This window comes from Dreissena polymorpha, chromosome 3, assembly GCF_020536995.1.
Source record: "Dreissena polymorpha isolate Duluth1 chromosome 3, UMN_Dpol_1.0, whole genome shotgun sequence".
Lineage (NCBI taxonomy): Eukaryota > Metazoa > Mollusca > Bivalvia > Myida > Dreissenidae > Dreissena > Dreissena polymorpha.
The window spans coordinates 25,101,128-25,126,502 of NC_068357.1; the positions used below are offsets into that span (position 1 = coordinate 25,101,128).

General features: G+C 37.5%; 1 protein-coding gene and 1 long non-coding RNA gene across 9 annotated transcripts in view; one reads left to right on the top strand and one right to left on the bottom strand.

Moving 5' to 3' along the window:
- LOC127873330 (vasodilator-stimulated phosphoprotein-like) overlaps positions 1-25,375 on the top strand; it is a 56,679-nt gene that overhangs the window by 27,564 nt on the left and 3,740 nt on the right. For 3 of the 8 annotated variants that reach the window (XM_052417174.1, XM_052417172.1, XM_052417166.1), the window contains exons 2-11: positions 2,771-2,936; positions 5,682-5,847; positions 7,708-7,834; positions 10,351-10,376; positions 11,087-11,412; positions 13,194-13,340; positions 15,192-15,340; positions 20,920-20,937; positions 21,705-21,725; positions 23,926-23,952. In XM_052417174.1, coding sequence (XP_052273134.1) covers positions 2,771-2,936; positions 5,682-5,847; positions 7,708-7,834; positions 10,351-10,376; positions 11,087-11,412; positions 13,194-13,340; positions 15,192-15,340; positions 20,920-20,937; positions 21,705-21,725; positions 23,926-23,952 — 1,173 coding nt within the window. The remainder of the gene's footprint in view (positions 1-2,770; positions 2,937-5,681; positions 5,848-7,707; positions 7,835-10,350; positions 10,377-11,086; positions 11,413-13,193; positions 13,341-15,191; positions 15,341-20,919; positions 20,938-21,704; positions 21,726-23,925; positions 23,953-25,375) is intronic. The other 5 variants (XM_052417168.1, XM_052417167.1, XM_052417171.1 and 2 more) reach the window with 5 other exon arrangements.
- On the bottom strand, positions 13,607-15,198 carry LOC127873335 (uncharacterized). The gene is made up of 2 exons (XR_008046109.1): positions 15,023-15,198; positions 13,607-14,410 (listed from the first exon to the last, which is right to left on the bottom strand). It is a non-coding gene; the product is annotated as an uncharacterized LOC127873335 (long non-coding RNA).

Sequence of the window (25,375 nt, forward strand, 5' to 3'; positions counted from 1 at the left end):
TCTACTACTACTACTACTACTACTACTACTTCTACTACTACTACTTCTACTACTACTACTACTACTACTACTACTACTATTACTACTACTACTACTACTACTACTACTACTACTACTACTACTACTACTACTACTACTAGTACTACTACACCACCACCACCACCACCACCACCACCACCATTCACAGTGACAAAAAACGTATTCACACAATGGCTGCTACTACAACTTATAGCCCATATAAGGGGGCATGCATGTTTTACAAACAGCCCTTGTTTCTATGGGATTTTAACCACAACTGTTCATGTTTATCTCCGACACATATTTTTAGGTCACCTGTCATGAAGTGACACGGTGAGCTTATGTGATCGTGTGATGTCCGGCGTCCGTTGTGCCTGCCTGCGTGTGTCCGTGCGTCCATCCGTCAACAATTTGTTTGTGTAGACAGTAGAGGTCACAGTTTGCATCCAATCTTGATGAAATTTGGTCAAAATGTTTATCTTGATGAAATCCGGTTTGGGATTGTATTTGGGTCATCTGGGGTCAAAAGCAAGGTCACTAGGTCAAATAATAGAACAACCTTCTGTAGACAATAGAGGTCACAGTTTTCATCCAATCTTTATGAAATTAGGTCAGAATGTTTATCTTGAGGAAATCTGGGTTTGGATTTTAGTTGGGTCATCTGGGGTCAAAAACTAGGTCACTAGGTCAAATAATAGAAAAACCTTGTGTAGACATTAGAGATCACAGTTTTAATCCAACCTTTATGAAATTTGGTCAGAATTCTTGATGAAATCTGGGTGGGATTGTATTTGGGTCATCTGGGGTAAAAATCTAGGTCAAATAAATAGTAAAACCTTGTGTTGACAATAGAGGTCACAGTTTTCATCCAATATTTATGAACTGTGGTCAGAATGTTTATCTTGATGAAATCTGGATTGGGATTGTATTTGGGTCATCTAGAGTCAGGAACTAGGTCACTAGGTCAAATCATAGAAAAACATTGTGTAGACAATAGAGGTTATAGTTTTCATCTGATCTTAATGAGTCAGGTGAGCGATTCAGGGCCATCATGGCCCTCTTGTTTCTTTTAATTTTTAAGAGCAAAATGTATATGTAGTTGTAGATTACAGCCAAATATGTTGCACTGTTAACTTAGGTAATGTTTTAAAGATCATGCAGCTATTGAATACTATGAAATGAGTGCAAAATTAAGAGTATAGCCTCAATAAGGTATTAAAGAAAGTTGTAGTTTTGTCCATTCTTGCTGATGACATCCTGGATTGCAATTCTTTTAATATACTTACTGAAATAGCCCACTGGGCTTCACATTCAAACTTATGAGGGAATCACTACAGGAGCAACAGTGTTGCAAATATTTTTGCGCTATAGTTTTGCCTCGTTTTTGGATATGAAGATTTTGAAAACGGCAATTATTTCAACTGAAGATATTTTTTATTTTTAGGCCCCCATGGAGGGCATATAATAATAGCACTGTCTGTCTGTCTGTCCGTCACACTTTGCGTTTAGGTTTCGAAAAATGCTCATAACTTCTATGTAGCTTCAGATGTAAATTCATATTTGGTATGCATATGTTTATGGACAAGACCTTGACCTTGAACTTAGGGTCGGCATTTAGGTTTCGAAAAATGCTTTAGGTTTCGAAAAATGCTCATAACTTCTATCAAAGCGTTTATGGGGGGGCATATGTCATCCTATGGAGACAGCTCTTGTTTTGTTATTTAAACTGTCAACATGACACACATGTATCAGCAAACTAGAAGCGCCAATACAAAAAAATTGCACCTGCTTGTATGGAAACATGAATGATAAATATTTTTCTTATGACCATTATTGGTTGACCATGTTGGTGTCTCAAATTTGTTGAGTTGGTAAGTAGCTCAGTTTGAAGGTTTCAAAACAAAAATGAAGGTATTACATGTTGTCCTTTCATGTTGCTGCTTTCTTAGCATAAATTCATAACACGGCAAAATCAAAGCTCGTAGCTACAAAATGCCAACTTTTCAGGAGAGAGAAAAAACCTTCTCATTTTTTTATAACGATGTTTTAGAAATTGAAATTCTGTAAAAATACCAAACAAATGAAGCTGCAAAATACGTAGACGCGTAAGTCATACTGATAAGTCATACTGACAGTCAGACATGGTAGCTACGATATTTTGTCACCACAGTTTTGTCATTTTTATGAGGTACGACAATTCGTCCTGATAGGAAACCTCGTAGTTGCAAATAAATTTGTTTATAAAAATGTTTTTGTAAATTTGTCCAAACGAAACGACGTACCGATATGTGAAATGGCGTCGCTACGACTTTTCGCCGGGAAAAAAGCCAACAATCATTCTACAACATTTTGTCACGTGGCTTTTTCAAGGGCTCTGATTGGCGTAGAGCTACGAGATATAGCACAAAACACGCGCCAGACTTTATATATTCGGAAAAAATGAAAAAAATATTTTGAAAATTTTGGAGCTACGAGGTTTGAGAACAACAGCGACGTTATATTGGTGTTGTTGTATGTGTTTCTTTAACAAGAATGTTTTCAAACACTTTTACCCAGAGAAACTCGCAGTCTGTTCAGGTTTTATGCTGTTTGCTGCTCAACAGTATCTAATGTTTGGAAATGAAGCCTTGAAAAATTAAATAAGTATGAACGGTCAAATTATATTTGATATTCTAAATGACTACAAACTGATCAAAATGCGTATCGAAGAGAGTTAAAGGGTTAAAGCTAAAATTCTCTCCTTCTGTTTCAGTGAAGTCCCAATATGCAGCTCCCGGGCAAATGTGATGACGTACGATGATGGCTCCAAGAAGTGGATCCCGTGCGGTAACGCACCTGGCCTGTCCAAGGTGCAGATCTACCAGCACACCGTCAACAACACCTTTAGAGTTGTGGGCAGGAAACTAGCAGACCATGAGGTAACTAAAAGTAAATGGGGAGGTAACTTACGTCAGCAGGGTAGGTATCTTACTTCAGCAGGGGAGTAACTTCTGCGGGGTGTTAACTGACTTTAGGAAGGGACATAACTTACTTCAGAAAAGGAGGTAACTTATTACAGCAGGGAAGGTAATTTACCTCAGCAGGGGAGATAACTTCTGCAGGGTTAGTAACCTACTTTAGCAGGTGTGGTAACTTATTTAGCAGGGGAGGTAACTTTCTTCAGCAGGAGAGGTATATTACTTCAGCAAGCGATATATCTTACTTCAGCAGGGGAGGTAAATTACTTCAAATAGGGAGATTACTTACTTCAGGAGGGGAAGTAACTTACTTCAGCAGGGGATATTATTTACTTCAGCATGGGAGGTAACTTTCTTCAGCAGAGAAGGTAACTTTCTTAAGCTGAGGAGATAACTTACTTCAGCAGGGGAGGTAACTTACTTCTTTAGGAGTGATAACTTTCTTCAGCAGAGGAGGTAACTTTCTTAAGATGAAGAGGTAAATTTCTTCAGCAGGGGAAGTAGCATACTTCATCAGAAAACGTATCTTACCTCCGTAGGGGAGGTAACTTTTTTCAGCAGGGAGGGTAAATTACTTAAGAAGTAGAGGTAACTTACTTCAGCAGGGGTGCAATATCATTCTGCTCCTTTCAGCGGATATCATAGGTTTAAATGCCCAAAATTGCTAAACAAATAGTCCAGGACTGAAATTGATCTGATAAATAATGAAGGCTTTTGATGAAATCAGGAAGTGAAAATTTTTGTGTGCCTGTCAAAGATGTTTGAATTTGTTTAGGTTTATAATTGGTTACAGAGACTGATGTGCAGTACACTTTGTATATTCTGTTCCTTGTTAGAAACATTATTTCACAACTGGTTGAGGAAGCATTTGCACCATTAAACAAGTATATTATCTTGGTTTATTGTATACATAAAGGAAGTATATATTGTTATCAAACCTGCATGTTGTCACTGGATGTTACAAAACTTATTGAATGATTAGTCATTATCAAATAATTGACATGATTTGTTCTTCTTGCCATTGATAAAATATGCAATTTTTAAGACTATTGTAAGTTTGATATCTCTTTTGTCTGTATCTTTGTTAGTGCTCAATTGTTTGCTTGGAAAATGTAAAACAAAAAGTACATTTAGCAAAATGAAACTAAGGGGTTAAATGTGAAAATGGAGCTTGTTTGTCTAATTGGGGAAATACTGTTAAATTTGTATGAACTTTGAAATTCCTTTTAGTAATTTTGCACCTGCATTTATAACCTGGAATGGGCATTAAACTGCTTTTTCCAATTCTTATACCAGACGCACTCTCATTGAGCATCGATCAGTTTATTAAAAAAAACCACAAGGATTCAGGCTCATAAAAGGACATAAGGATTCAGGCTCATAAAAGGGAGTAATGACAGCAAATATGATAACATTGTCTAATATTTTTCTGTTAAATTTAATTAATGACAATTATGACATGTACTTGGTTATAGCATACTTTTTGGCCAGGCTACCAAAGTACAGTGTACTAGAGATAGTTGCATGTCTGGGTAACATACTGTAAAAAGTTATGTTCCTTATTAAATGCATGGTCAAATCAATATAATGTCTCGTAGAATGACTTGCATCATCTCATGCAGTCTGTTGAATCATTTATTGATGCTGAGTGTTCATCTCCTCACCTTGGACAGAATCATGAGTCATTTAAAAGTGATGTCACTCGAGGAGACACTGGCTATGGGAAAGTTTTCATGGTTGTGATCGGAATCGTTAGTTTCGTTAAAAACAGCTTCAAATTTATTTGTACATGTATTCACAGGAAATGAAGACTGTTGCATAGTAAGTTTAAGTAATTTTACAGTAATTTAAGTTTGCAGCTTGTAGGCTTTCAATAAAGTTGAACTTTTACACTTATAATTTTTACTATTTTTATTAAAACATTATTTTAAAAGACATAAAAAAGTAAGGGTCACCACATTAAACTTTTGGAACGTATGACAATGAGTTATGTATTTGGCTTAGTCTACTGTCTGTTAATATAATGCTATGTTTTGATGTAAAAAATATAATAAATAATGATTGACATAATTGCAAAATTCAGGTCTCTTTATGAAACTTAAGCAAAGTTACTGGATTCTAAAGAAGTGATTTTTAGCTCGGCTGTTTTCAGAGAAAACCCGAGGTATTGTCATAGCCAGCTAGCTCGTTGTGTCCGTTGTCGTGTCGTCCGCGTCGTGCAAAAACCTTGACATTTTGTCAAGGTTTTGAACATTGGCTCTAAGATCAAAGTGCTTCAACCTACAAATTTGAAACTTCATATGTTGCTGCATCTTGATAAGTTCTACACGCCACGCCCATTTTTGGGTCACTAGGTCAAAGGTCAAGGTCACTGTGACCTTTAAAAATAAAATAAAATTCTGACAAGCTTTCATTGATTCAAAACTGCACCCGTAGCCGAGCGTGGCACCCGTTATGAGGTGCTCTTGTTAAATTTCAATTTCAATCTGAGAAGAAGAATATTATTCAATATACATTTGTGTATTATGGTCGTAATGACATTGGCATGAAATGAAATAACCTCCATATCATTCAGTAGTTAAATGCATGCAATTCAAAATATATGCACTAATCAAACTAAATATAGATTGCTCTTATGTTAAAAAATGAAAAATTATGCATTCTTAAATTATGGCATTTATATATGCGTAATTATGTGTGTTTCAGGTGGTAATAAATTGCGCAATACTGAAGAACTTGAAGTACAACCAGGCTACGCCCACATTTCACCAGTGGAGGGACAGCAGGAGCGTCTACGGTCTCAACTTTGCCAACAAAGAGGATTCAGACACATTCTCCAACGCAATGATGACAGCTCTGGACATTCTCAACAGTAAGGACTTTGGGGTGCATCATGGGCCTACATTTTCTTATAGAATAGAACTGATCCTCGCTCTGGGAAAACAGGGTTTAATGCATGTGTGTTACGTGTCATCCCAGATTAGCTGGTGCAGTCTGCACAAGCTAATCAGAGACAACAATTTCTGCCTTAACTGGATCTTTGCTTAGTAGAGACTTCCTTTAAAAAAAAGATACCTTAAAAGTGGGAAGTGTCGTCCCAAATAAGCCTGTGCAGACTTCACAGGCTTATATTGGACGACAGTTTAAGGACAGTTTTTTCCCAGAGGAGGATCGACCTGTAGCTTTATTTTGTTTATATGTTACTGCGAATTTGTCTATAACATGGGTTTGCATAAACAGTTCTTTTTTCAGTCAGCGTAACAAATACTGACAGAGAACCATTGGTCATTGGGTTTGATAACCGGCCAGGCCACAACTTGGGTGATGATTGTGTCATCAAACAATTTATATGGCCATTCATACCCTTTGTTAAATTCAATCATGACAGCTTTCCCTTACTTTCATGAGTATATGCGCTATATGAGTACTATTTAACCAGCTTTCACTGGAAAAGTACAAGTAGGTCAATTGACCGCTGTGATATGACTGAAATACTGTTGAAAAAGGCAAAAAGGGTAACCAAGGGTAACCAAGCAGTAAAAGAAAACCTTGAAATAGTGAAATACTATGAAAACTTGAACCCTTTCAACTCAAAGACAAAGTTAAAATGGCTATGTGCAACCAGCATAAAACAATTACATCATGTGAGTGAGTGAGTCACATTCTGTTAAGGTATTATGCTGTTTGCTGCTCATCAGTATCAGGGTTGGAAAGGACAGCTTTAAAACTTGACTTCAGTAGTAATGGTCTAAAATTTAATTTTATTCTCTAAGAGCCTAAACGCATGTAAAAGTGTGTACAGTAGAATTGCAATAACTCGAGCTGGCGATTTCTCGAAAACTGGCGATTACTCGAGCATTAAAGAAAGTCCCTAGCATTTTCCTTTAATGTCTATATAAAAATACCCGCGATAACTCAAACATGCGATTTTCGATAGCTCGAGGTCGTGTGCCGGTCCCTGAAAGGCATTTCACACCTAATTAACTGGCAATTATTCGAGGACGCTTTCTCGTCTGGTCGGTGCTAAAAATATTCGAGTTGTGAAAACAGCGCAATCAAGCAGACAAAAGACGCTCGATTAGGTGTGAAGGTAGTTGCAGTTTGAGAAACACTGCAAATTGTCATCCTTTGAGAAGCAGATCAAAGCTACACAGTTTTAATGATAATTAAATAATTACGAGCAATCGATAATTATCGCGAAACGTCTTCTGCCATCAGTTCCGGGAAGCTAATCGGTTGCGACAATCTTCAATCCTTGACTTTGCACAACACAAGTCTGACTAATGTACATAAAATGCAAAGTGTGTAGTGATTATGTTGTTTTTAGTGTGTTTTTTTCATGCGCATGTACGTACCTTGTGTGCTTTTTTTAAATAGTTATGATACATGTACAGTGAATATTAATGAGATATTTTTGATTATATATATGTTTTGTGTGTATGTTGAAATAATTAAATGAATTTACGATCATCTTAATTGTTTTATTTATTATACTGTAACCTTAAGCGATTTTTACAAAGCCTTTTCTTTCTCTAGCACCGTCTTAAATGTAAATAAAGCGTTTGCGGTCAGAATTTAGCATTATCAACCGAGACAGTAAAAACAAATAATACCATGGATTACTCGAAACCTGCGATTACTCGAGCATCGATGTCGGTCCCGTGCGTCCTCGAGTTATCGCAGTTTTACTGTATTTGAGTGGTGAAAGGTTATGGGCTCTTTCTTGTGGCAGATCAAAGCAGACCGACGTCTGGCCCTCCCCAACCACCAATGAATGCGCCACCACCTAGCTACCAACAGATGAATTACACACAACAGACAAATGGACCGCCAGCATTCAATGATCAAGTTGAAATAAGGTTTGCCTAGAAATACTTGTATAAATATAACAATGCAATTGAAATTAAGTATAACTCAACAATATATAGTAAGTTCCCTTAAAAAATATTTAATTGAAGGTGTACTTAAGGAGATTGATATACCGTGGTCTTTATAGATACACAGGGTTCGACACTAAGGCACGTCTGACAGACATTGTCTAGTAAGATCGGTGGTCAGGCTAGTAAAACTGCGGGCTAGCTTGTCCGACTGGTCGTACTTAAAAAAATCTATACTGATTCATTGAACTATAACTAACTGCTGTAAAAACCTTTTTTCTTAATGTGTAAAATTACTCTCGTATCTGTTATTCACATCAGAACAAAACTAGTGTATATAAATAAACGCAAAGCATTCACATGATTCATCGCTATTTTTAGACGCGAAGGAGGGCTTCCCGCAGAAATTGCTTTTTTCCATCGGTCAAGTTGTCATAAATATTAATGATTTTCTGCAGTGTCATAAAACTATACAGCATGTTTTTACCACTTCTATCGAAAATCGGTATCATCAATGTAAACATTTTGGTGTAGCAGACGAGAGAATGTAATTTAAAGAATGGCTTTGTTCAAGTTCGGATTTTCGTGCGACAAATCAGTTAATAAAGAAGAATCCGACGGTAAAACTGACAGGAAACGTAAATATTAAGAAAAATGAAAACGTCAATTTTATCCTAAATGGAAAATAAAATTTCCCATGGCTATAACTTGACGAAGAAAAGCAAAAACTGTTTACTCTATGCATCAAAACACTTTTCTGGTGTTCCCTGATTATTTACTGATAAATCCCGATTAAACAGTTACATGACACAATTGTGTTTATTTGCTATGTCATTTATGGTCTAGTAGACATCAGATTCGGGCTAGTACATTTTAAGAGAAGCTGGTCCGATGGTCTTGCTGTAAAAAAAGTTAAAGTTGGACCCTGATACAGAAAGTATAGTATTGCTACTTAGTCAACAACTGAGGGCTTGCTGTGGGAAAATGGGGCTTAATTCATGTGCATGTACATAAAAGTGTCATCTTAGATGAACCTGTGCATTTCTCAATAAGAAGAGACTTCCTTTGGATTTTTTATAAGAACAGGCTTCATTTAAACGAAAAATATCACAAAAGTGGAAACTAAAGTTCTTGATAAGTCTTCACTGCTGTACACACACGCATTAAAACTGCTAACAGTGTTTTTTTTCCTTCTTTGGACGGGTCCGGTAAACGGACCCGTTCCCAACCTGCGGACCTGTTCCCAAAATGAACTGGACCCGTCCCAATTTCCAGGATTTTTTTTTTTAATCCTCAATTGGGAATTTTTGAGTCTCATTTGGGGAAAAATATAGCCTTTTTTTTCATTGGGAATGGGGCTGGATACGAGCAACGATTTTTAACAAAAAAAACTCTTAAGCACTTTCATGTACACTTGAATGCGGTAAGAGGGTTTATTGTGTTGTTTTCTTTATACTTGTTTGTTGATTTAATTTGCAATAATGAGAATTAAATCAGCAGGATTCATAATGCACATCTTGTATTCAGCAATTTAAAAGGGTAAAATTATGCAACTAATTTATAACACCATCTGTGTTCCCATAGCATGATATAGTTTGTGCAAGACTGGACTGTAAATAAAAGTTTATGTTGCTTTCCTGTGTCATTTAAAGGTGACAAAAGTCAAACAAAGTCATTAAAATACCATTCTTCAATTGAAACAATTCACAACTTGATTTTTCCAAATTGAAAGATTTCGAGACTCGTTTTTTTCCCAATTTGGTGATTTCACGACGCAAAAAATTCCCAATGGCATGGGTACCAGATTGTTCCCAATTGGGTGAAAAAAATCACTGGCTAAAAAAAAAATTCCGCAGCAATTGTTATTTAAGATTCAAGGGAAGCTACTCTGGTATGAGCTATGGTTTGCTAGGCGCTTGCGGTTAATAAGCATCTCGGTGATCGCGACTTTCTTAAAATCTTTCCGTCTGCACGACCAAAAGTGTTCATCAATCATAGACAAATTTCTGAAGAGGACAAAAGTGCACTGCCAACTGGGCCAAGGAATTAAAAGATAAAATGAAAAAAAAACCCTGAAGAATTGAGAATGAGATTACATGACGGAAAATTTTAAAAGGTTGCATTTAGCCTTGTAAATGGCAACTGAAATTCAAGCTTGTTTTTAACAATTTTGAGTTTCAAGTCAAATTGCTGAATATTGAATGCGTGTTCATGCCTATAATTATTGAGATAACTGTTTTGTTCCAATGATTATGCTTTTTTAAGTAGCCAACATATAATGCACACTTTTAAGCACTATGGAACAAGAAATGTATTGTTTTAAATAAAATTATAAAAAATCCCAAATTGCGAGTAAGTTTTTCATTTTGCAAGTGAAAAAAAAATCAACTTGCAAAAGATGCAAGTGCCTTTATAGGTTCAATTCGGTCCTGTGTAATGAAATGAATTCTGTCATTTATTGTAAGGGATCATTCTAAATAAAAGCTTGTGTGTTTCAGACCACCAAGACAGCCATCTGGAGGAGGTATGTAAAGAATGAATGAAATTATCTGCACGTAAATTAACTCTATATTTGTATGCTCTGCATTGAGTGTTCAAAGGTGGTGATCCCAGTTTTGATCATTGTATGTTTACTTTACTGAAAACGATTTTGTATCAAATACCATATATGACTTTAATGTTCGAGAGTGCTTTGTGTTAAAAGGAATACATAATTTTGTTTTATTAACGGTATGCTGAGACCAACCTGGTATAGTTACACGTGATATATGCAAGAGGGATCCCCATTTAGTGTACTTTTATCCATTTATTACAAGCACTTTAATACCCCCTTATTGCAATTTAAAAAGTTGGTGCTGGTCAAACATGGTCTACTTCAAGAATTACTCCCATTGTTTGCTTTATTATAGTAACATAACATTGCCATTTAAAACAAATTTAAGATTTATGGAAATTACTTATGCTACAAAATTAGCTAAGAACACAGTGTAATGAACCTCCATTGGTGTAGTATCGGAAATGAATCTGGATTGAGAAATACTGATGTTAGGTTTAATGTCTTTTTTGCCTATTGTACTTAAGTCTCAAACTATTAAAGCACTTGGAATAATTTTGTCAAGATCTTTAGTTCATGAATCTGTTTACCCATGAAATCAACAAAAATAAATGTCCAAGGAATGCTTATGATTTTACAATAATATAAGTTCTTTTATTATAAACTGCATGTGATTTCAGCTCCAGCAATTTACCAGACATATCAGGAGCCACCAGCGCCAGTATCAGCCCCCGTGGCACCTCCAGTGTCAACAATTCCCACCCCTCCCGTTGTCCTTGCAGCGCCACCATTCTCGGGGCCACCATTACCACCGGCAGGGGGCCCACCACCCGCACCTCCCCCGCCCCCCGCGGGCGGACCTCCTTTACCTCCAGCAGGCAGAGGTCCCCCTGCCCCTCCCCCGCCCCCTGCACCTCCCAGCATCGAGGGTATGGGTGGAGGTGGGGGTCTGGCGGCGGCCCTAGCTGAAAAGGCCAATAGGCTGAAAAAAGTCAGCACTGAACCAGTAAGTGCTCAAACTGTTTTATGACATAAATTCATAATTGTTCATGTCCATTCTTAGCTCACCTGAGCTTAACATGTAAGGATGATCACATTTTGTCTGATGGGGGTCGTCAAAAAATGATTCCAGTCAGTTTATAACATGACTGCCAGAGGGTGTTGAAGTTTATCTGGTGTGACTTTATTTAAACATTGTGGACAAGTATTAAATCACCTCTTTACCCATTCATCATCTTACTAGCTCAGATGGTGTTTTATCTATGATCATAGATTTCTCCTGAGTATAAATCTTTTTCAAAACCGGTAAAATACTTGACGGCCATGAGGTAATGCAGTTTTCTTGGTATGACATGATAGTATGTACACCTGTCTTTTATTTCATGAATTAAAAATGGTCAACAAACCAAAATCATTCCTTTTTGCCTTATGATCACATTCAAATATTTTCCGACCCTCATAATATCTGTGAATATTTTTGTAGGCCTAAGCAGTTTTAGGGGTGTTATTTTACAAGATGCACTTATAAATCTTTCTCCCTCATAAGCAAAGTGAATATTGCTGTATACAACCAGACATTCCCAAAAGTATTTGAAGTCCATAGGACATTCCTTCCTTTGGACTTAAAAAAACGTGCAGGACCGGACTGGGATTTATAGGACCAAAAAATCACGTCACCAACCCAAATTTATTGACTTAATGATAATTGGAAAAATGGAATGGAAAATAACACAGCACTGAACAATGTACACTAACAAATCACAACACACACTCACAGTTTTCTAAAGAAACATATTTAAACCTAAAATTAGTTAAAAACAGTTTAATTTCTCAATTGTAATTAAATAATTGTATTCTGGTGTGTAAATTGCTGTTAAACAAATGTTTTGAGATACTGGTAATTAAGTGTGATAGTGACAGAAGAATGTAAATAAATTATTTTTACACAAAAAACACACATTTATACTTGTTAGGAATAAATGAAGTTCATGTACATTTACCTTAAACAACATAACACATGTGGGATATCAATTACATAATTTAACATAATAAGTTTTAAAAACACAAAGCAATTATTGGTATTTAAAAAATTTCAATTACAAATATTTTCCGGTCGCGAAATTATATGACAAATCAGAATTTAACTACAAATGTCAACCGACTGGCCACTAAAATATATAAATCAGTGAAAAAGCAATTTTAAGAGTAAATTTGATCAGGAACAAACTGTTAATAACCCAATAACAACGATCTGAGTTGCACCGTTTAACCGTAAAAACTATTGGCACAACTCACAAAGGAAAGGTTTGGTGCGCATGTTTAGTAACATTTCTTGAATGTTAACAAAAATACAATGTACTTTTTACTGCTCATATTTCATTTTAGCTCTCTTTTTATTTTCAGGTTTTAATTATATGAAATAAAGAAACTTTTGCTATTTAATAATTTGGACATTAGGATGGGCAACATAGCATTTTCAATCGTACTTATCTTAAAAACGTCAGTCAGGTCCGACGGTCCGGCACTTTTGGGAATGTCTATGTAACCAGCATTAATCAGAACAGCCTGCTAGTAACTCGCTGTCTGTTAAGATTTAATGGTGTTAGCTGCTCATCAGTACTAGGGGGTTTGTAATGAAGGCTTTAATACTTGAATTTAGTAAGAAAGCTCGTAGTTAGATTTCATTTGATTTTCTAAGGGACAACGGGCATGTTAAAATGTGTTTCTGAGTGGTAAAGGATAGTCAGCACATTTTTGCAATCAATCAAATGTTGCATGATTTTCCAGGCAGCCCCATCTGACAGTGCTGCCTCAGGTCGACCCCCTGCTGGGGGTGGTGTGGCGAATGCAGGGAGGAGTGTTGGGGGCGGCGGACCAGTAGATCACATGGCCGAACTGGCAAAGAAGCTTCAGCGGAGGAAGAATATAGAAAATGTGAGTGAGGTGAAGTACAGTCCATTATAGCATGGGCATTAAGAATTAGCCCCGCTCTGTGGAAACTGGGCTAAGCACATGTGCGTACAGTGTATTTGGGCTTAGATTTCCTTTAACCCTTTCCCCATCAGAAGCAAAGTGAAAATGGCTTTTGCAACTAGCATAAAACCAGAACAGCCTGCGGGTATTTCGCAGTCAGTTCAGCTTTTTTGCCGTTTTCTGCTCATCAGTATCTAAGGGTTGGATATGAAGACTTTGAAACTTAATATAGTAAGAAGTCTTTAATTAAATTTGACTTTCTAAGTAACAACAAATGCATCAAAATACATATCCAAAGGGTAAAACGTAAATTCCATAAAAGCAAAAAAAAAACATGCATCACGCCCAGTTTTTCCAGAACGCAGATTAATTATTCACTTGCAAAGACTTTTCTGGGAAAAACTGATTTAACACTGTCCTTGAGGTAATCTGTATGTCTGTACATCCACTGTCCTTCAGGTAATCTGTATGTCTGTACATCCAATGTCCTTGAGGTAATCTGTATGTCTGTACATCCACTGTCCTTCAGGTAATCTGTATGTCTGTACATCCACTGTCCTTCAGGTAATCTGTATGTCTGTACATCCACTGTCCTTCAGGTAATCTGTATGTCTGTACATCCACTGTCCTTCAGGTAATCTGTATGTCTGTACATCCACTGTCCTTCAGGTAATCTGTATGTCTGTACATCCACTGTCCTTCAGGTAATCTGTATGTCTGTAAATCCACTGTCCTTCAGGTAATCTGTATGTCTGTACATCCACTGTCCTTAGGTAATCTGTATGTCTGTACGTCCACTGTTCTTCAGGTCATCTGTATGTCTGTACATCCACTGTCCTTCAGGTAATCTGTATGTCTGTACATCCACTGTCCTTCAGGTCATCTGTATGTCTGTACATCCACTGTCCTTCAGGTAATCTGTATGTCTGTACATCCACTGTCCTTCAGGTAATCTGTATGTCTGTACATCCACTGTCCTTCAGGTCATCTGTATGTCTGTACATCCACTGTCCTTCAGGTAATCTGTTTGTCTGTACATCCACAAACACGATTTTGTCTTGCTAAGTACTATACTTACTTCTTTTGTTCTTTATGAAGTCGTGCGTGTGTAATTTGAATCATTCTTCATTGAAAATTGCTGAAGTTATGCTCATTTATAAAGGCTATCAATGTAACTGTATCTGTACATTACTTATCATAACCACTGCAACACGTGATTGAATTTCAATCTTACCTCAATGTTCACATTTATTGTTTACATGCATCTAGTAAACCTCAAACTTTGAATAATCCCTTGATCTAATGACGAAGATGGTGTGATGAAATGAAAATGTATGTATCCATTTTCATGTATTGTACAATTGTATTGCTGCATTTTTCTTTCGCTTTTAGTTTTAAGCCTTTATTTTGGAAAAAGGTGCTAAATGCATGTGTTTAATGTGTTGTCCTTGACGACACTAATCCCCTTGACTGGGTTTGGCTAAAAAGAGACTCCCTTGAAATAAAGTATGCCATTAAGGTAGAAAGTGTCGTTACTGATCAGTGTGTGGGGGGCTACATATGCTAATCTGGGTTGACATTTACATCCACTAAGCCCTGTTTTCCCAAAACACAGCTCCATTAACCACTAGCTCATACTTTACTTGGAATAATCATTTAGCACTATCCGTCTGGCGGTCTGTACATCTGTGAACACAGTTGTGGCCTTCATCTGCATATCTGTGAACACAGTTGTGGCCTTCTTGTGTCTTTCTAAACACTACACATTCAAACTTGCATTTATCGTTGAATTGATGCCACATTTATTTCCAGCCTCAAGAAGCCCCCAGTGCTCCCCCACCCATCCGCACGGTGAGCCCCTCACCGCCCCAAGAAAGAGTCTCTGGGCACGCAGCATTTGATAAGCCTGCAACCAATGGGAACAAAGCCAATGGCATGCCCTCACCTGTCTTTCCTAGAAGGTAATGTAAAAAAACATAGTTAAAAAAAGCCATTGTTTGTGAGGCCTAAAATCAATAGTTATGTTTCTGATGACCCTGTTTCTGATGACCCAAATTACCCAACATAGTTAACTAAAATTGATGTTTTTGTTTTAACATGGGTAAAAGAATCTAAAATGTTGACATAAAACAGTTTGAAATTGTCTCTCTTTTAGACTCATCTACCACAAAAACTTCCATGAAATTTATGGCGCAGTCATTAAATATTTACATTGCTTTGGTCTTGAAAAAACAAGTGATAAAAAAGGACAATAATGTTAGGCTCTGAAGATACATAACAATTGTTTGTGTTGGCCTTATTTATTTTGATGGCAATATGTGTTAATATGCAGAGGCAGGTATTCCTGTTAATGGCAAATAGACTATCCAGAATGACATAGCAATAATCATCCAATAAATCAGTGCATAGTTTGTTACAGTGATTTACCAGTTGTTGCAAAAATGCAATCCAGCACATTGGCATTATTTAAATACATGAACATTCATTATGTCCAAGAACAGCCTCTAACACATGGTTGACATGTTCACAAAGGTATAGGCTCACTTGCATTCGAGTCTAGTTCTGGAAAAACTGGGATTAATGCATCAGAATAAGTCATACCAGATTAGCCCGTGCATGACGCACGACTCCACCTAAACTGGATTTTCTTTTAGAGAAGACTTTCTTTTAACAAATGAATACATATAAGCAGATAGCATCAATCCTGATCAGCCCATGCAGTCTGCACATGCTAATCTGGGATGTCACTTTACGCACCTACATTCAGCTCAGTTTTCCGAGAAAACAATCATTTAAAAAACAGTGAACTTTAAGCACTTTAGTATTTTATCTTGTGTCAGTACATTTAATTTATGCTCTTTTTGGGGGAGCATATAGTCGCCGCTTCCTCTGTCCGTCCGTGTGTTTGTCCGGGCTATTTCTCAGCAACTAATGACCGGAATTCAATGAAACTTTATGAGAAGCTCTATACCAAGAGGAAATGTGCATATTATCAGCGGGTTCTGGTCGGATGAGTTTTCACAGAGTTATGGCCCTTTGAAATTTTCCATTAACTGTACATATAGTGCAATTCTTGTCCGGGCTATTTCTCAGCAACTAATGACCGGAATTCAATGAAACTTTATGGGAAGCTTCATTACCAAGAGGAGATGTGCATATTATCAGCGGGTTCTGGTCGGATGATTTTTCACAGAGTTATGGCCTTTTGAAATTTTCTATAAAAACATTTTTGTCCCCCCCAACTACTGTGCCCTCAAGACGTTTCCTTTTATCTGAATATATAGTGCAATATTGTGACCAAAAAAAACTTTGAGGAGCATCACCCGTCTCCGACGGTTTCTTGTTTAAAATATGCTTTGTTTTATTAGTTGAATACATTTTCCCTGCACAAAGAACAATGATTGAGATGCATCTGTCTGTGCTGTATGCTAGTTATGGTTGGCTTCAGTTATTCTTTGTATATATATATATATATATATGAAACTTTTGTGTTTTGTTGTATTCTTATACCTGTATGAATGTCTTTTCTGTTTGCTTAAAGTGTTTCAATTGCCCCAAATGGCTTCAACGTAAACTAGCATTTAGTTATCTGTTTGTTGCATTGTGCATATTTAATTTGCATATATAAAAGCAACGAATTTTGAGGTATTAAATATATGCATATGTTTTAAACATAATATTTTTCTTGTGGAGCATAAGAACATCAAGGTCAAGGCTGGCACTCATTAAGCCTCATAAAAAACACCTTGTATGTGCATATGTTAAAGGCATACTTAACCTTGTATATTCAGATCTCAAAGGCAAACCAAACTGTCTACATCATTCAGATCTAAAAGCCACACACAACCCAGTACATTCAGATTTCAAAGGCACAGAAAACATAAACATACAGATAGCAAAGGTACAAAAAAACCTTGCACATTCAGATCTCAAAGGCACACACATCCGGGTACATTCAGATCTCAAAGGCACACACATCTGCGTACATTCAGATCTCAAAGGCACACAAAAACATTACATTCAGATCTCAAAGGCACACACAACAGGGCACATACAGATCTCAAAGACACACACAACAGGGTACATTCAGATCTCAAAGGCAAAGAAAACATAAACATACAGATAGCAAAGGTACAAAAAAACTTGCACATTCAGATCTCAAAGGCACACACATCCAGGTACATTCAGATCTCAAAGGCACACACATCCGGGTACATTCAGATCTCAAAGGCACACAAAAACATGCACATTCAGATCTCAAAGGCACACACAACAGGACACATTCAGATCTCAAAGGCACACACAACAGGGTACATTCAGATCTCAAAGGCACACACATCCGGGTACATTCAGATCTCGAAGGCACACTCAACCAGGTACATTCAGATTGCAAAGGCACACACAACAGGGAACATTCAGATCTTGAAGGCACACACAACCGTGCACATTCAAATCTCGAAGGCACACACAACCAGGTACATTCAGATCCAAAGGCAATTACATCTGGGCACATTCAGATCTCAAAGGCACACACAACAGGGCACATTCAGATCTCAAAGGCACACACAACAGGGCACATTCAGATCTCAAAGGCACACACAACAGGGTACATTCAGGGCACACACATCTGGGCACATTCAGATCTCAAAGGCACACACATTCAGATCTCAAAGGCACATACATTCAGATCTCAAAGGCACACACAGGGCACATTCAGATCTCAAAGGCACAGGTACATTCAGATCTCAAAGGCACACACAACAGGGCACATTCAGATCTCAAAGGCATCATTGATCTCAAAGGCACACACAACAGGGCACATTCAGTCTCAAGGCACATTCATTCAGATCTCGAAGGCACACACAACCATTCAGGTACATTCAGATCTCAAAGGCACATTACATTCTCTCAAAGGCACATTTCAGATCTCAAAGGCACACAACAACATTCAGATCTCAAAGGCACATGCACATTCAGATCTCAAAGGCACACACAACACATTCAGGGCACACAACTTTCAGATCTCAAAGGCACACACAACAGGGCACATTCAGATCTCAAAGTACATTCAGATCTCAAAGGCACACACAACTGGGCACATTCAGATCTCAAAGGCACACACAACAGGGCACATTCAGATCTCAAAGGCACACACAACAGGGCACATTCAGATCTCAAAGGCACTCACAACAGGGCACATTCAGATCTCAAAGGCATTCAGATCTCAAAGGCACACACAACAGGACAGATCTCAAAGCACACATTCAGATCTCAAAGGCACACACAACAACATTCAGATCTCAAAGGCACACACAACATTCAGATCTCAAAGGCACACACAACCAGGTACATTCAGATCTCAAAGGCATGCACCAACAGGGGCACATTTAGATCTCAAAGGCACACATAAGATCTCAAAGGGCACAGATCTCAAAGTGGATGGAAACAGGGCATTCAGATTCAGGCACACATTCAGATCAAAGGCACAGATTCTCAAGAGGCACACACAACCACATTCAGATCTCAAAGGCACACACCAATTCAGATCTCAAAGGCACACACATCCGAAAGGCAATTCATTGCATATTCAAGGCACAACAAAGGACACATTCAGATCTCAAGGCACACACAACAGGGTACATTCAGATCTCAAAGGCACACACATCCGGGTACATTCAGATCTCGAAGGCACACTCAACCAGGTACATTCAGATTGCAAAGGCACACACAACAGGGAACATTCAGATCTTGAAGGCACACACAACCGTGCACATTCAAATCTCGAAGGCACACACAACCAGGTACATTCAGATCCAAAGGCAATTACATCTGGGCACATTCAGATCTCAAAGGCACACACAACAGGGCACATTCAGATCTCAAAGGCACACACAACAGGGCACATTCAGATCTCAAAGGCACACACAACAGGGTACATTCAGGTCTTAAAGGCACACACAACTGGGCACATTCAGATCTCAAAGGCCCACACAACAGGGCACATTCAGATCTCAAAGGCACACACAACAGGGCACATTCAGATCTCAAAGGCACTCACAACAGGGCACATTCAGATCTCAAAGGCACACATAACAGGGCACATTCAGATCTTAATGGCACACACAACAGGGCACATTCAGATCTCAAAGGCACACACAACAGGGCACATTTAGATCTCAAAGGCACACATAACAGGGCACATTCAGTTCTCAAAGGCACACACAACAGGGCACATTCAGATCTCAAAGGCACACACAACAGGGCACATTGAGCTCTCAAAGGCACACACAACCGTGCACATTCAGATCTCAAAGGCACACACAACCGAACATATTCATATCTCAAAGGCACACACAACCGTACACATTCAGATCTCAAAGGCACAAACAACCAAGCACATTCAGATCTCAAAGGCACACACGACAGGGCACATTCAGATCTCAAAGGCACACACAACCGTGCACATTCAGATCTTGAAGGCACACACAACTGGGCACATTCAGATATCAAAGGCACACACAACAGGGCACATTCAGATCTTGAAGGCACACACAATTGGATACATTCAGATCTCAAAGGCACACACAACCAGGTACATTCAGATCTCAAAGGCACACACAGTAGGGTACATTTAGATCTCAAAGGCACACACAACAGGGCACATTCAGATCTCAAAGGTACACACAACCAGGTACATTCAGATCTTGAAGGCACACACAACCAGGTACATTCAGATCTCAAAGGCACTCACAACAGGGCACATTCAGATCTCAAAGGCACACACAACAGGACACATTCAGATCTCAAAGGCACACACAACAGGGCACATTCAGATCTCAAAGGCACACACAACTGGGCACATTCAGATCTCAAAGGCACACACAGCTGGGTACATTCAGATCTCAAAGGCACACACAACCAGGTACATTCAGATATCAGAGGTACACAAAACTGTGTTCATGCACATACCAACAGATATAAGATATGAACCTTGTTCTTGCAGATATCAAAGGCTTACTCAACTGTTTTTATAAAGATCTTAAAGGCACAAAAACGTGTATGCACAGATCTCAAAAGCACACAAAACCTTGTATACACAGATCTCAAAAGATACAAAGCTTGTATGTGCAGAATGTTCCGTAGCTGTATTATAAATCTTATTTTGTATGAAAACATTTTGTTTTGCTCAGAATAATGTTTTACTTCCATTCATTCGTTTTTGACATGATTGAAATTCATGTTTTGATGTTTTATACAGAAATAGGATCATATATAATAAGCATGAAAATATAACTTAAGTTTGTGTAAAGATTTTATTCTGGATCTTTTTGAAGACATTACTGCTGACACAAGTTTCTTTTGCATAATGTATGGCCTTCAATATGTGTTTTTTTAGAAAGAATAATGTTCATCATGATAATGACTGCCATCAAACTCAATTGTGTATTCATTATTAATCAAATGTACATGCAGTTACTAATAACAAAAAAGTAAATTAAAAAGCATAAATATGTAATAATACTTCCTAATTATTTGCCAGTGCCGTTAACAAGTTTGGGTAAGTTTCAAATGTAAACCTCTCATCTGTCTCTAGTAACAAACTTTTAATGTTGGATGCTTTTTTGGTTTAATATTTATTGGTACTTTGATGTTTTGTTTGTTTTTACCATATTCAAAAAGCGTAATGCAATTTAAATCCATAAAAATATTGAAATATCTTAAACAGTAGGCAGTTAACACGTCATGTTTTTGACATTAATAATTAGTTGTTTTATTATAATGTTTATTTTCCTTTGCTTCTCTGTCATTTTGAATAAGGTTATGTTGATGTAAGTGTTGTTACCTTAAGAGCTTAAGTGGAGATCTTCTCAGATGCGTCTATGAACATGTAAACACTATGTATGAGCAGTGGAGATCTGCTCAGATCCGTCTATGAACATGTAAACACTATGTATGAACCTTGCTCTGGGAAAATGGGGTTTAATGCTTGAACCTGCGGTATCGCAGTCTAATGATGGATGACACTTTCTGCTTTTATGGAATTTTTTTATTAATAAGACTCTTCTAAATGAAATTTCAGTCCAAGTGGAAAGTACAATTCAGAATTAGCCTGTGCTGTGATGACTCTTTACGCACAAACCTGGTTTTCCCACAGCGTGGTTCATATGTATCCTTCAACTTAATTATAAATAATAATAAACAAATGACATGCTTTTACATTAATTAATTCTTATTGAATAAGTATGAGAAGCTTAACTCTTTTACTTGAACATTTGGCAAACATTCTGTTCTCTTTTTACATTTTGACTATAATTATTACAAAAGTACACTTCCTGCTCGAATCAAGTAAGTGAAAATCAAAGTTGAACTGCTCAGCTTTATAATTACAATATAAGTGCATGGTGTATGCTTTTAGTGGCAACTGTTGAACTCTGCATTTTAACTCTTTCCCACTTAGAAGCGAAGTGAAAATGGCTATGTGCAAACAGCGTAAAACGAGAACAGCCTGCGAGTAACTCGCAGTCTGTTCAGGTTTTATGCTGTTTGCTGCTCATCAGTATCTTAGGGTTGGAACTGAAACCTTTAAAACTTAATTCTAAAAAGAAAGGCCTTTTATTTAATGTTACTTTCTAAGGGACTAAAAATGCGTTAAAATACGTATCTAAGTGGTAAAGGGTTAATTAATACCGGGTAGCATGCTTTCTCGCATCAGTCGTGGTGCATCTTGCAGTGTCAACATTTAGCTCATTACCACTTGTTACAACTCTCAAGGCTACATAAATGACTCAACCTCGATGAAACTTGGTCAGAATGTTTATCTTGACAATATTTAGGCAAACTACAAATCTGGATTATGTGTCCAAAAATTATATCAGACTGTAAAATCTTTAAAAACTCATATTACCACTCAATAAGCCATATATATTACATAATCTTGATGAAGCATGGTCAGAATATTAATGTTAACAATATCAAGTCCTTGTTTAAGTATGGGTCTAGTGGGGTCAAAAACTATATCAAGTCTTTAACAACTGGTGTATCAGCATATCATTTGAGCGCTTAAAGGCCATCATGGCCCCCTTGTTTATCTTCTATGTTATGTTTGCGTTTGGTTGGAATGCTTCTGCTTTTAATAAGCATGTAACATATATGTTAATTATATATTTTTTCTTTTTCCCAAGGAATTGTACACATTGTACATATAAAATGCCTTTGTAAAAAACAAAATTTAATGATGTACAATAAACCTGCATATAAAGAATCATTAACAAATTAGAATTTAATATTATTTATTGAGCAAGATGCCAATAAAAGCATTTTTTGGACCGATGTTAGTCCTATTCCGGTTTCACTTGAGGCGACTATAGGTTTTCAACTGTTTGTCAATCTGGACCCTGTGATTACTCAACAAGTGCTGAAGCTTAACCCTTTCTCAATCAAAAGCAAAGTGGCTATGTGCAAACAGCATAAAACCAGGACAGCCTACCAGTAACTTGGAGTCTGTTCAGGTTTTATACTGTTTGCTGCTCATAAGTGTCTTTGAATTGGACATAAAGCCTTTAAAACTTAAATATAGTAAGAAAGGTCTTTAATTAAATGAAACTTTCTAAGGGACTACACATGCGTTAGTCAGTAAAACTGTTGGGGCCCACGCCCCACACCTCTAGTCGGCTTAATGCCTACTAGACCGCCAGTGCACAGTCGATTTCACTTGTTTAAATTATCCATCAAGCCTTTATTCTTAAGAAAAAGTATATAGTGACAAATTAAGGGGGTGGAGCTCTAAAATATAGTAACAGATTAGCCTGTGTAGTCCATACAGGCTAAAAAGGTCATACGGTCAAAATATGTATCTAAGTGATTAAGGGTTAAACATAGCATGTGGATAGAGGGCAATATGGAAAATATGCATATTATTCCAGTTTTTTTTGTCAGATACAACTTGTGGTTGCTATGATTATAGAAATAATTTCAAATCTGTCTGAACAAGCTGGTACCTGCCTCAATTCAAAACTTAAGCTAGGTTGTTAAAACTCAGTATTTGGATAGGAGGTATATGCTTTCAAAGAAAAGTCTAATTTAATGGAGATACAAGGGTAAAGATAATGTGGAAAGAAAATTATAGGCTATATTAAACTTGGAAGAAACAAGGCTGAATTTCCTGTAGTGAACATAATACGATTTACCTAATATGCAATTAAATACTCTGAAGCTATGCTTGCAGTATGTGTTCTATGTCCTGGACTGGTGAGTTAGGCAATAATCTACATTGTATGTGTTAAGGTGTTTGTAATATTTGCAGTTTCTAAAATGTGACAATAAGCGACTAAGAGTTGAAAGTGCAAACCTGTACGGTAATTTCTAAAATCTGCAAAACTGGAATTTGTGAAACTTAATGACCTTCTGTCAAAAAAGAAACACAATGAGAGTAGTTGATAAGAAAGAGCTCGTACACAAAAACTACAACAACATATTGCAGGTTATGGTTGATAGTCCTTGAGTTTTGCATGATAATTGTTATGTTTGTTATTATTTTCTTTGATAGAGGACCCGGGTCTCCAGCATTCGTCAGGTATACTTGTGTTTCAAGGTGTTAAATTTAATCTGTGTGCTTGTTTTTTTGTTTTTCTTAAAGGAGCCTTTTAAATTAGCATCGCTTTGGGAAAATAGGGCTTAATGTGTTTGGGTAAAATGTTGTCCCAGATTAGCCTAAGCTGGATTATTGCTAAGAAGAGACTTCATTTGAGCACAAAATACCATTAAAGCTGAAAGTGTTGTTCCTGATTAGCCTAATCTATGACAACACATTAAGCCCATGAATTAAGCCCCATCTTCCCAGAGAGAGGCTTAAAATATTACTTGATTGACCTAGTGCTACTTTTGTGTGTTTTGTTGTCTTTTTATGCCCCCCTTCGAAGAAGAGGGGGTATATTGCTTTGCACATGTCGGTCTGTCGGTCGGTCTGTCAGTCGGTCGGTCCACCAGGTGGTTTCCGGACGATAACTCAAGAACGCTTAGGCCTAGGATCATAAAACTTAATAGGTAGATTGATCATGACTCGCAGATGACCCTTATTGATTTTCAGGTCACTAGGTCAAAGGTCAAGGTCACAGCGACCCGAAATAGTAAAATGGTTTCCGGATGATAACTCAAGAACACTTATGCCTAGGATCATGAAACTTCGTAGGTAGATTGATAATGGCTGGCAGATGACCCCTATTGACTATCAGGTCACTAGGTCAATGGTCAAGGTCATGGTGACCTGAAATAGTACAATGGTTTCCGGATAATAACTAAAGAACGCTAATGGCTACGATCATGAAACTTCATAGGTACATTGATCATGACTCACAGATGACCCCTATAGATTTTGAGGTCACTAGGTCAAAGGTCAAGGTCATGGTGACCCTAAATAGTAAAATGGTTTCCGGAAGATAACTCAAGAACTCTTATGCCTAGGATCATGAAACTTTATAGGTACATTGATCATGACTCGCAGATGACCTCTATGGATTTGAGGTCACTAGGTCAAAGGTCAAGTTCACGGTGACCCGAAATAGTAAAATGGTTTCCGGATGATAACTGAAGAACGCTTATTTCTAGGATCATGAAACTTGATAGGTAGATTGATCATGACTCGCAGATGACCCCTAGCGATTTTCAGGTCACTAGGTCAAAGGCCAAGGTCACGGTGACCCGAAATAGTAAAATGGTTTCCAGATGATAACTAAAGAACGCTTATGGCTAGGATCATGAAACTTCATAGGTACATTGATCATGGCTGGCAGATGACCCCTATTGATTTTCAGGTCACTAGGTCAAAGGTCAAGGTCACAGTGACAAAAAACATATTCACACAATGGCTGTCACTACAACGGAGAGCCCATATGGGAGGCATGCATGTTTTACAAACAGCCCTTGTTTTCAAAGCAGTAAAATCTGATATTACAAACTTAACATTTTCTTAATTAACATTTCGATATTAAGCATCATTG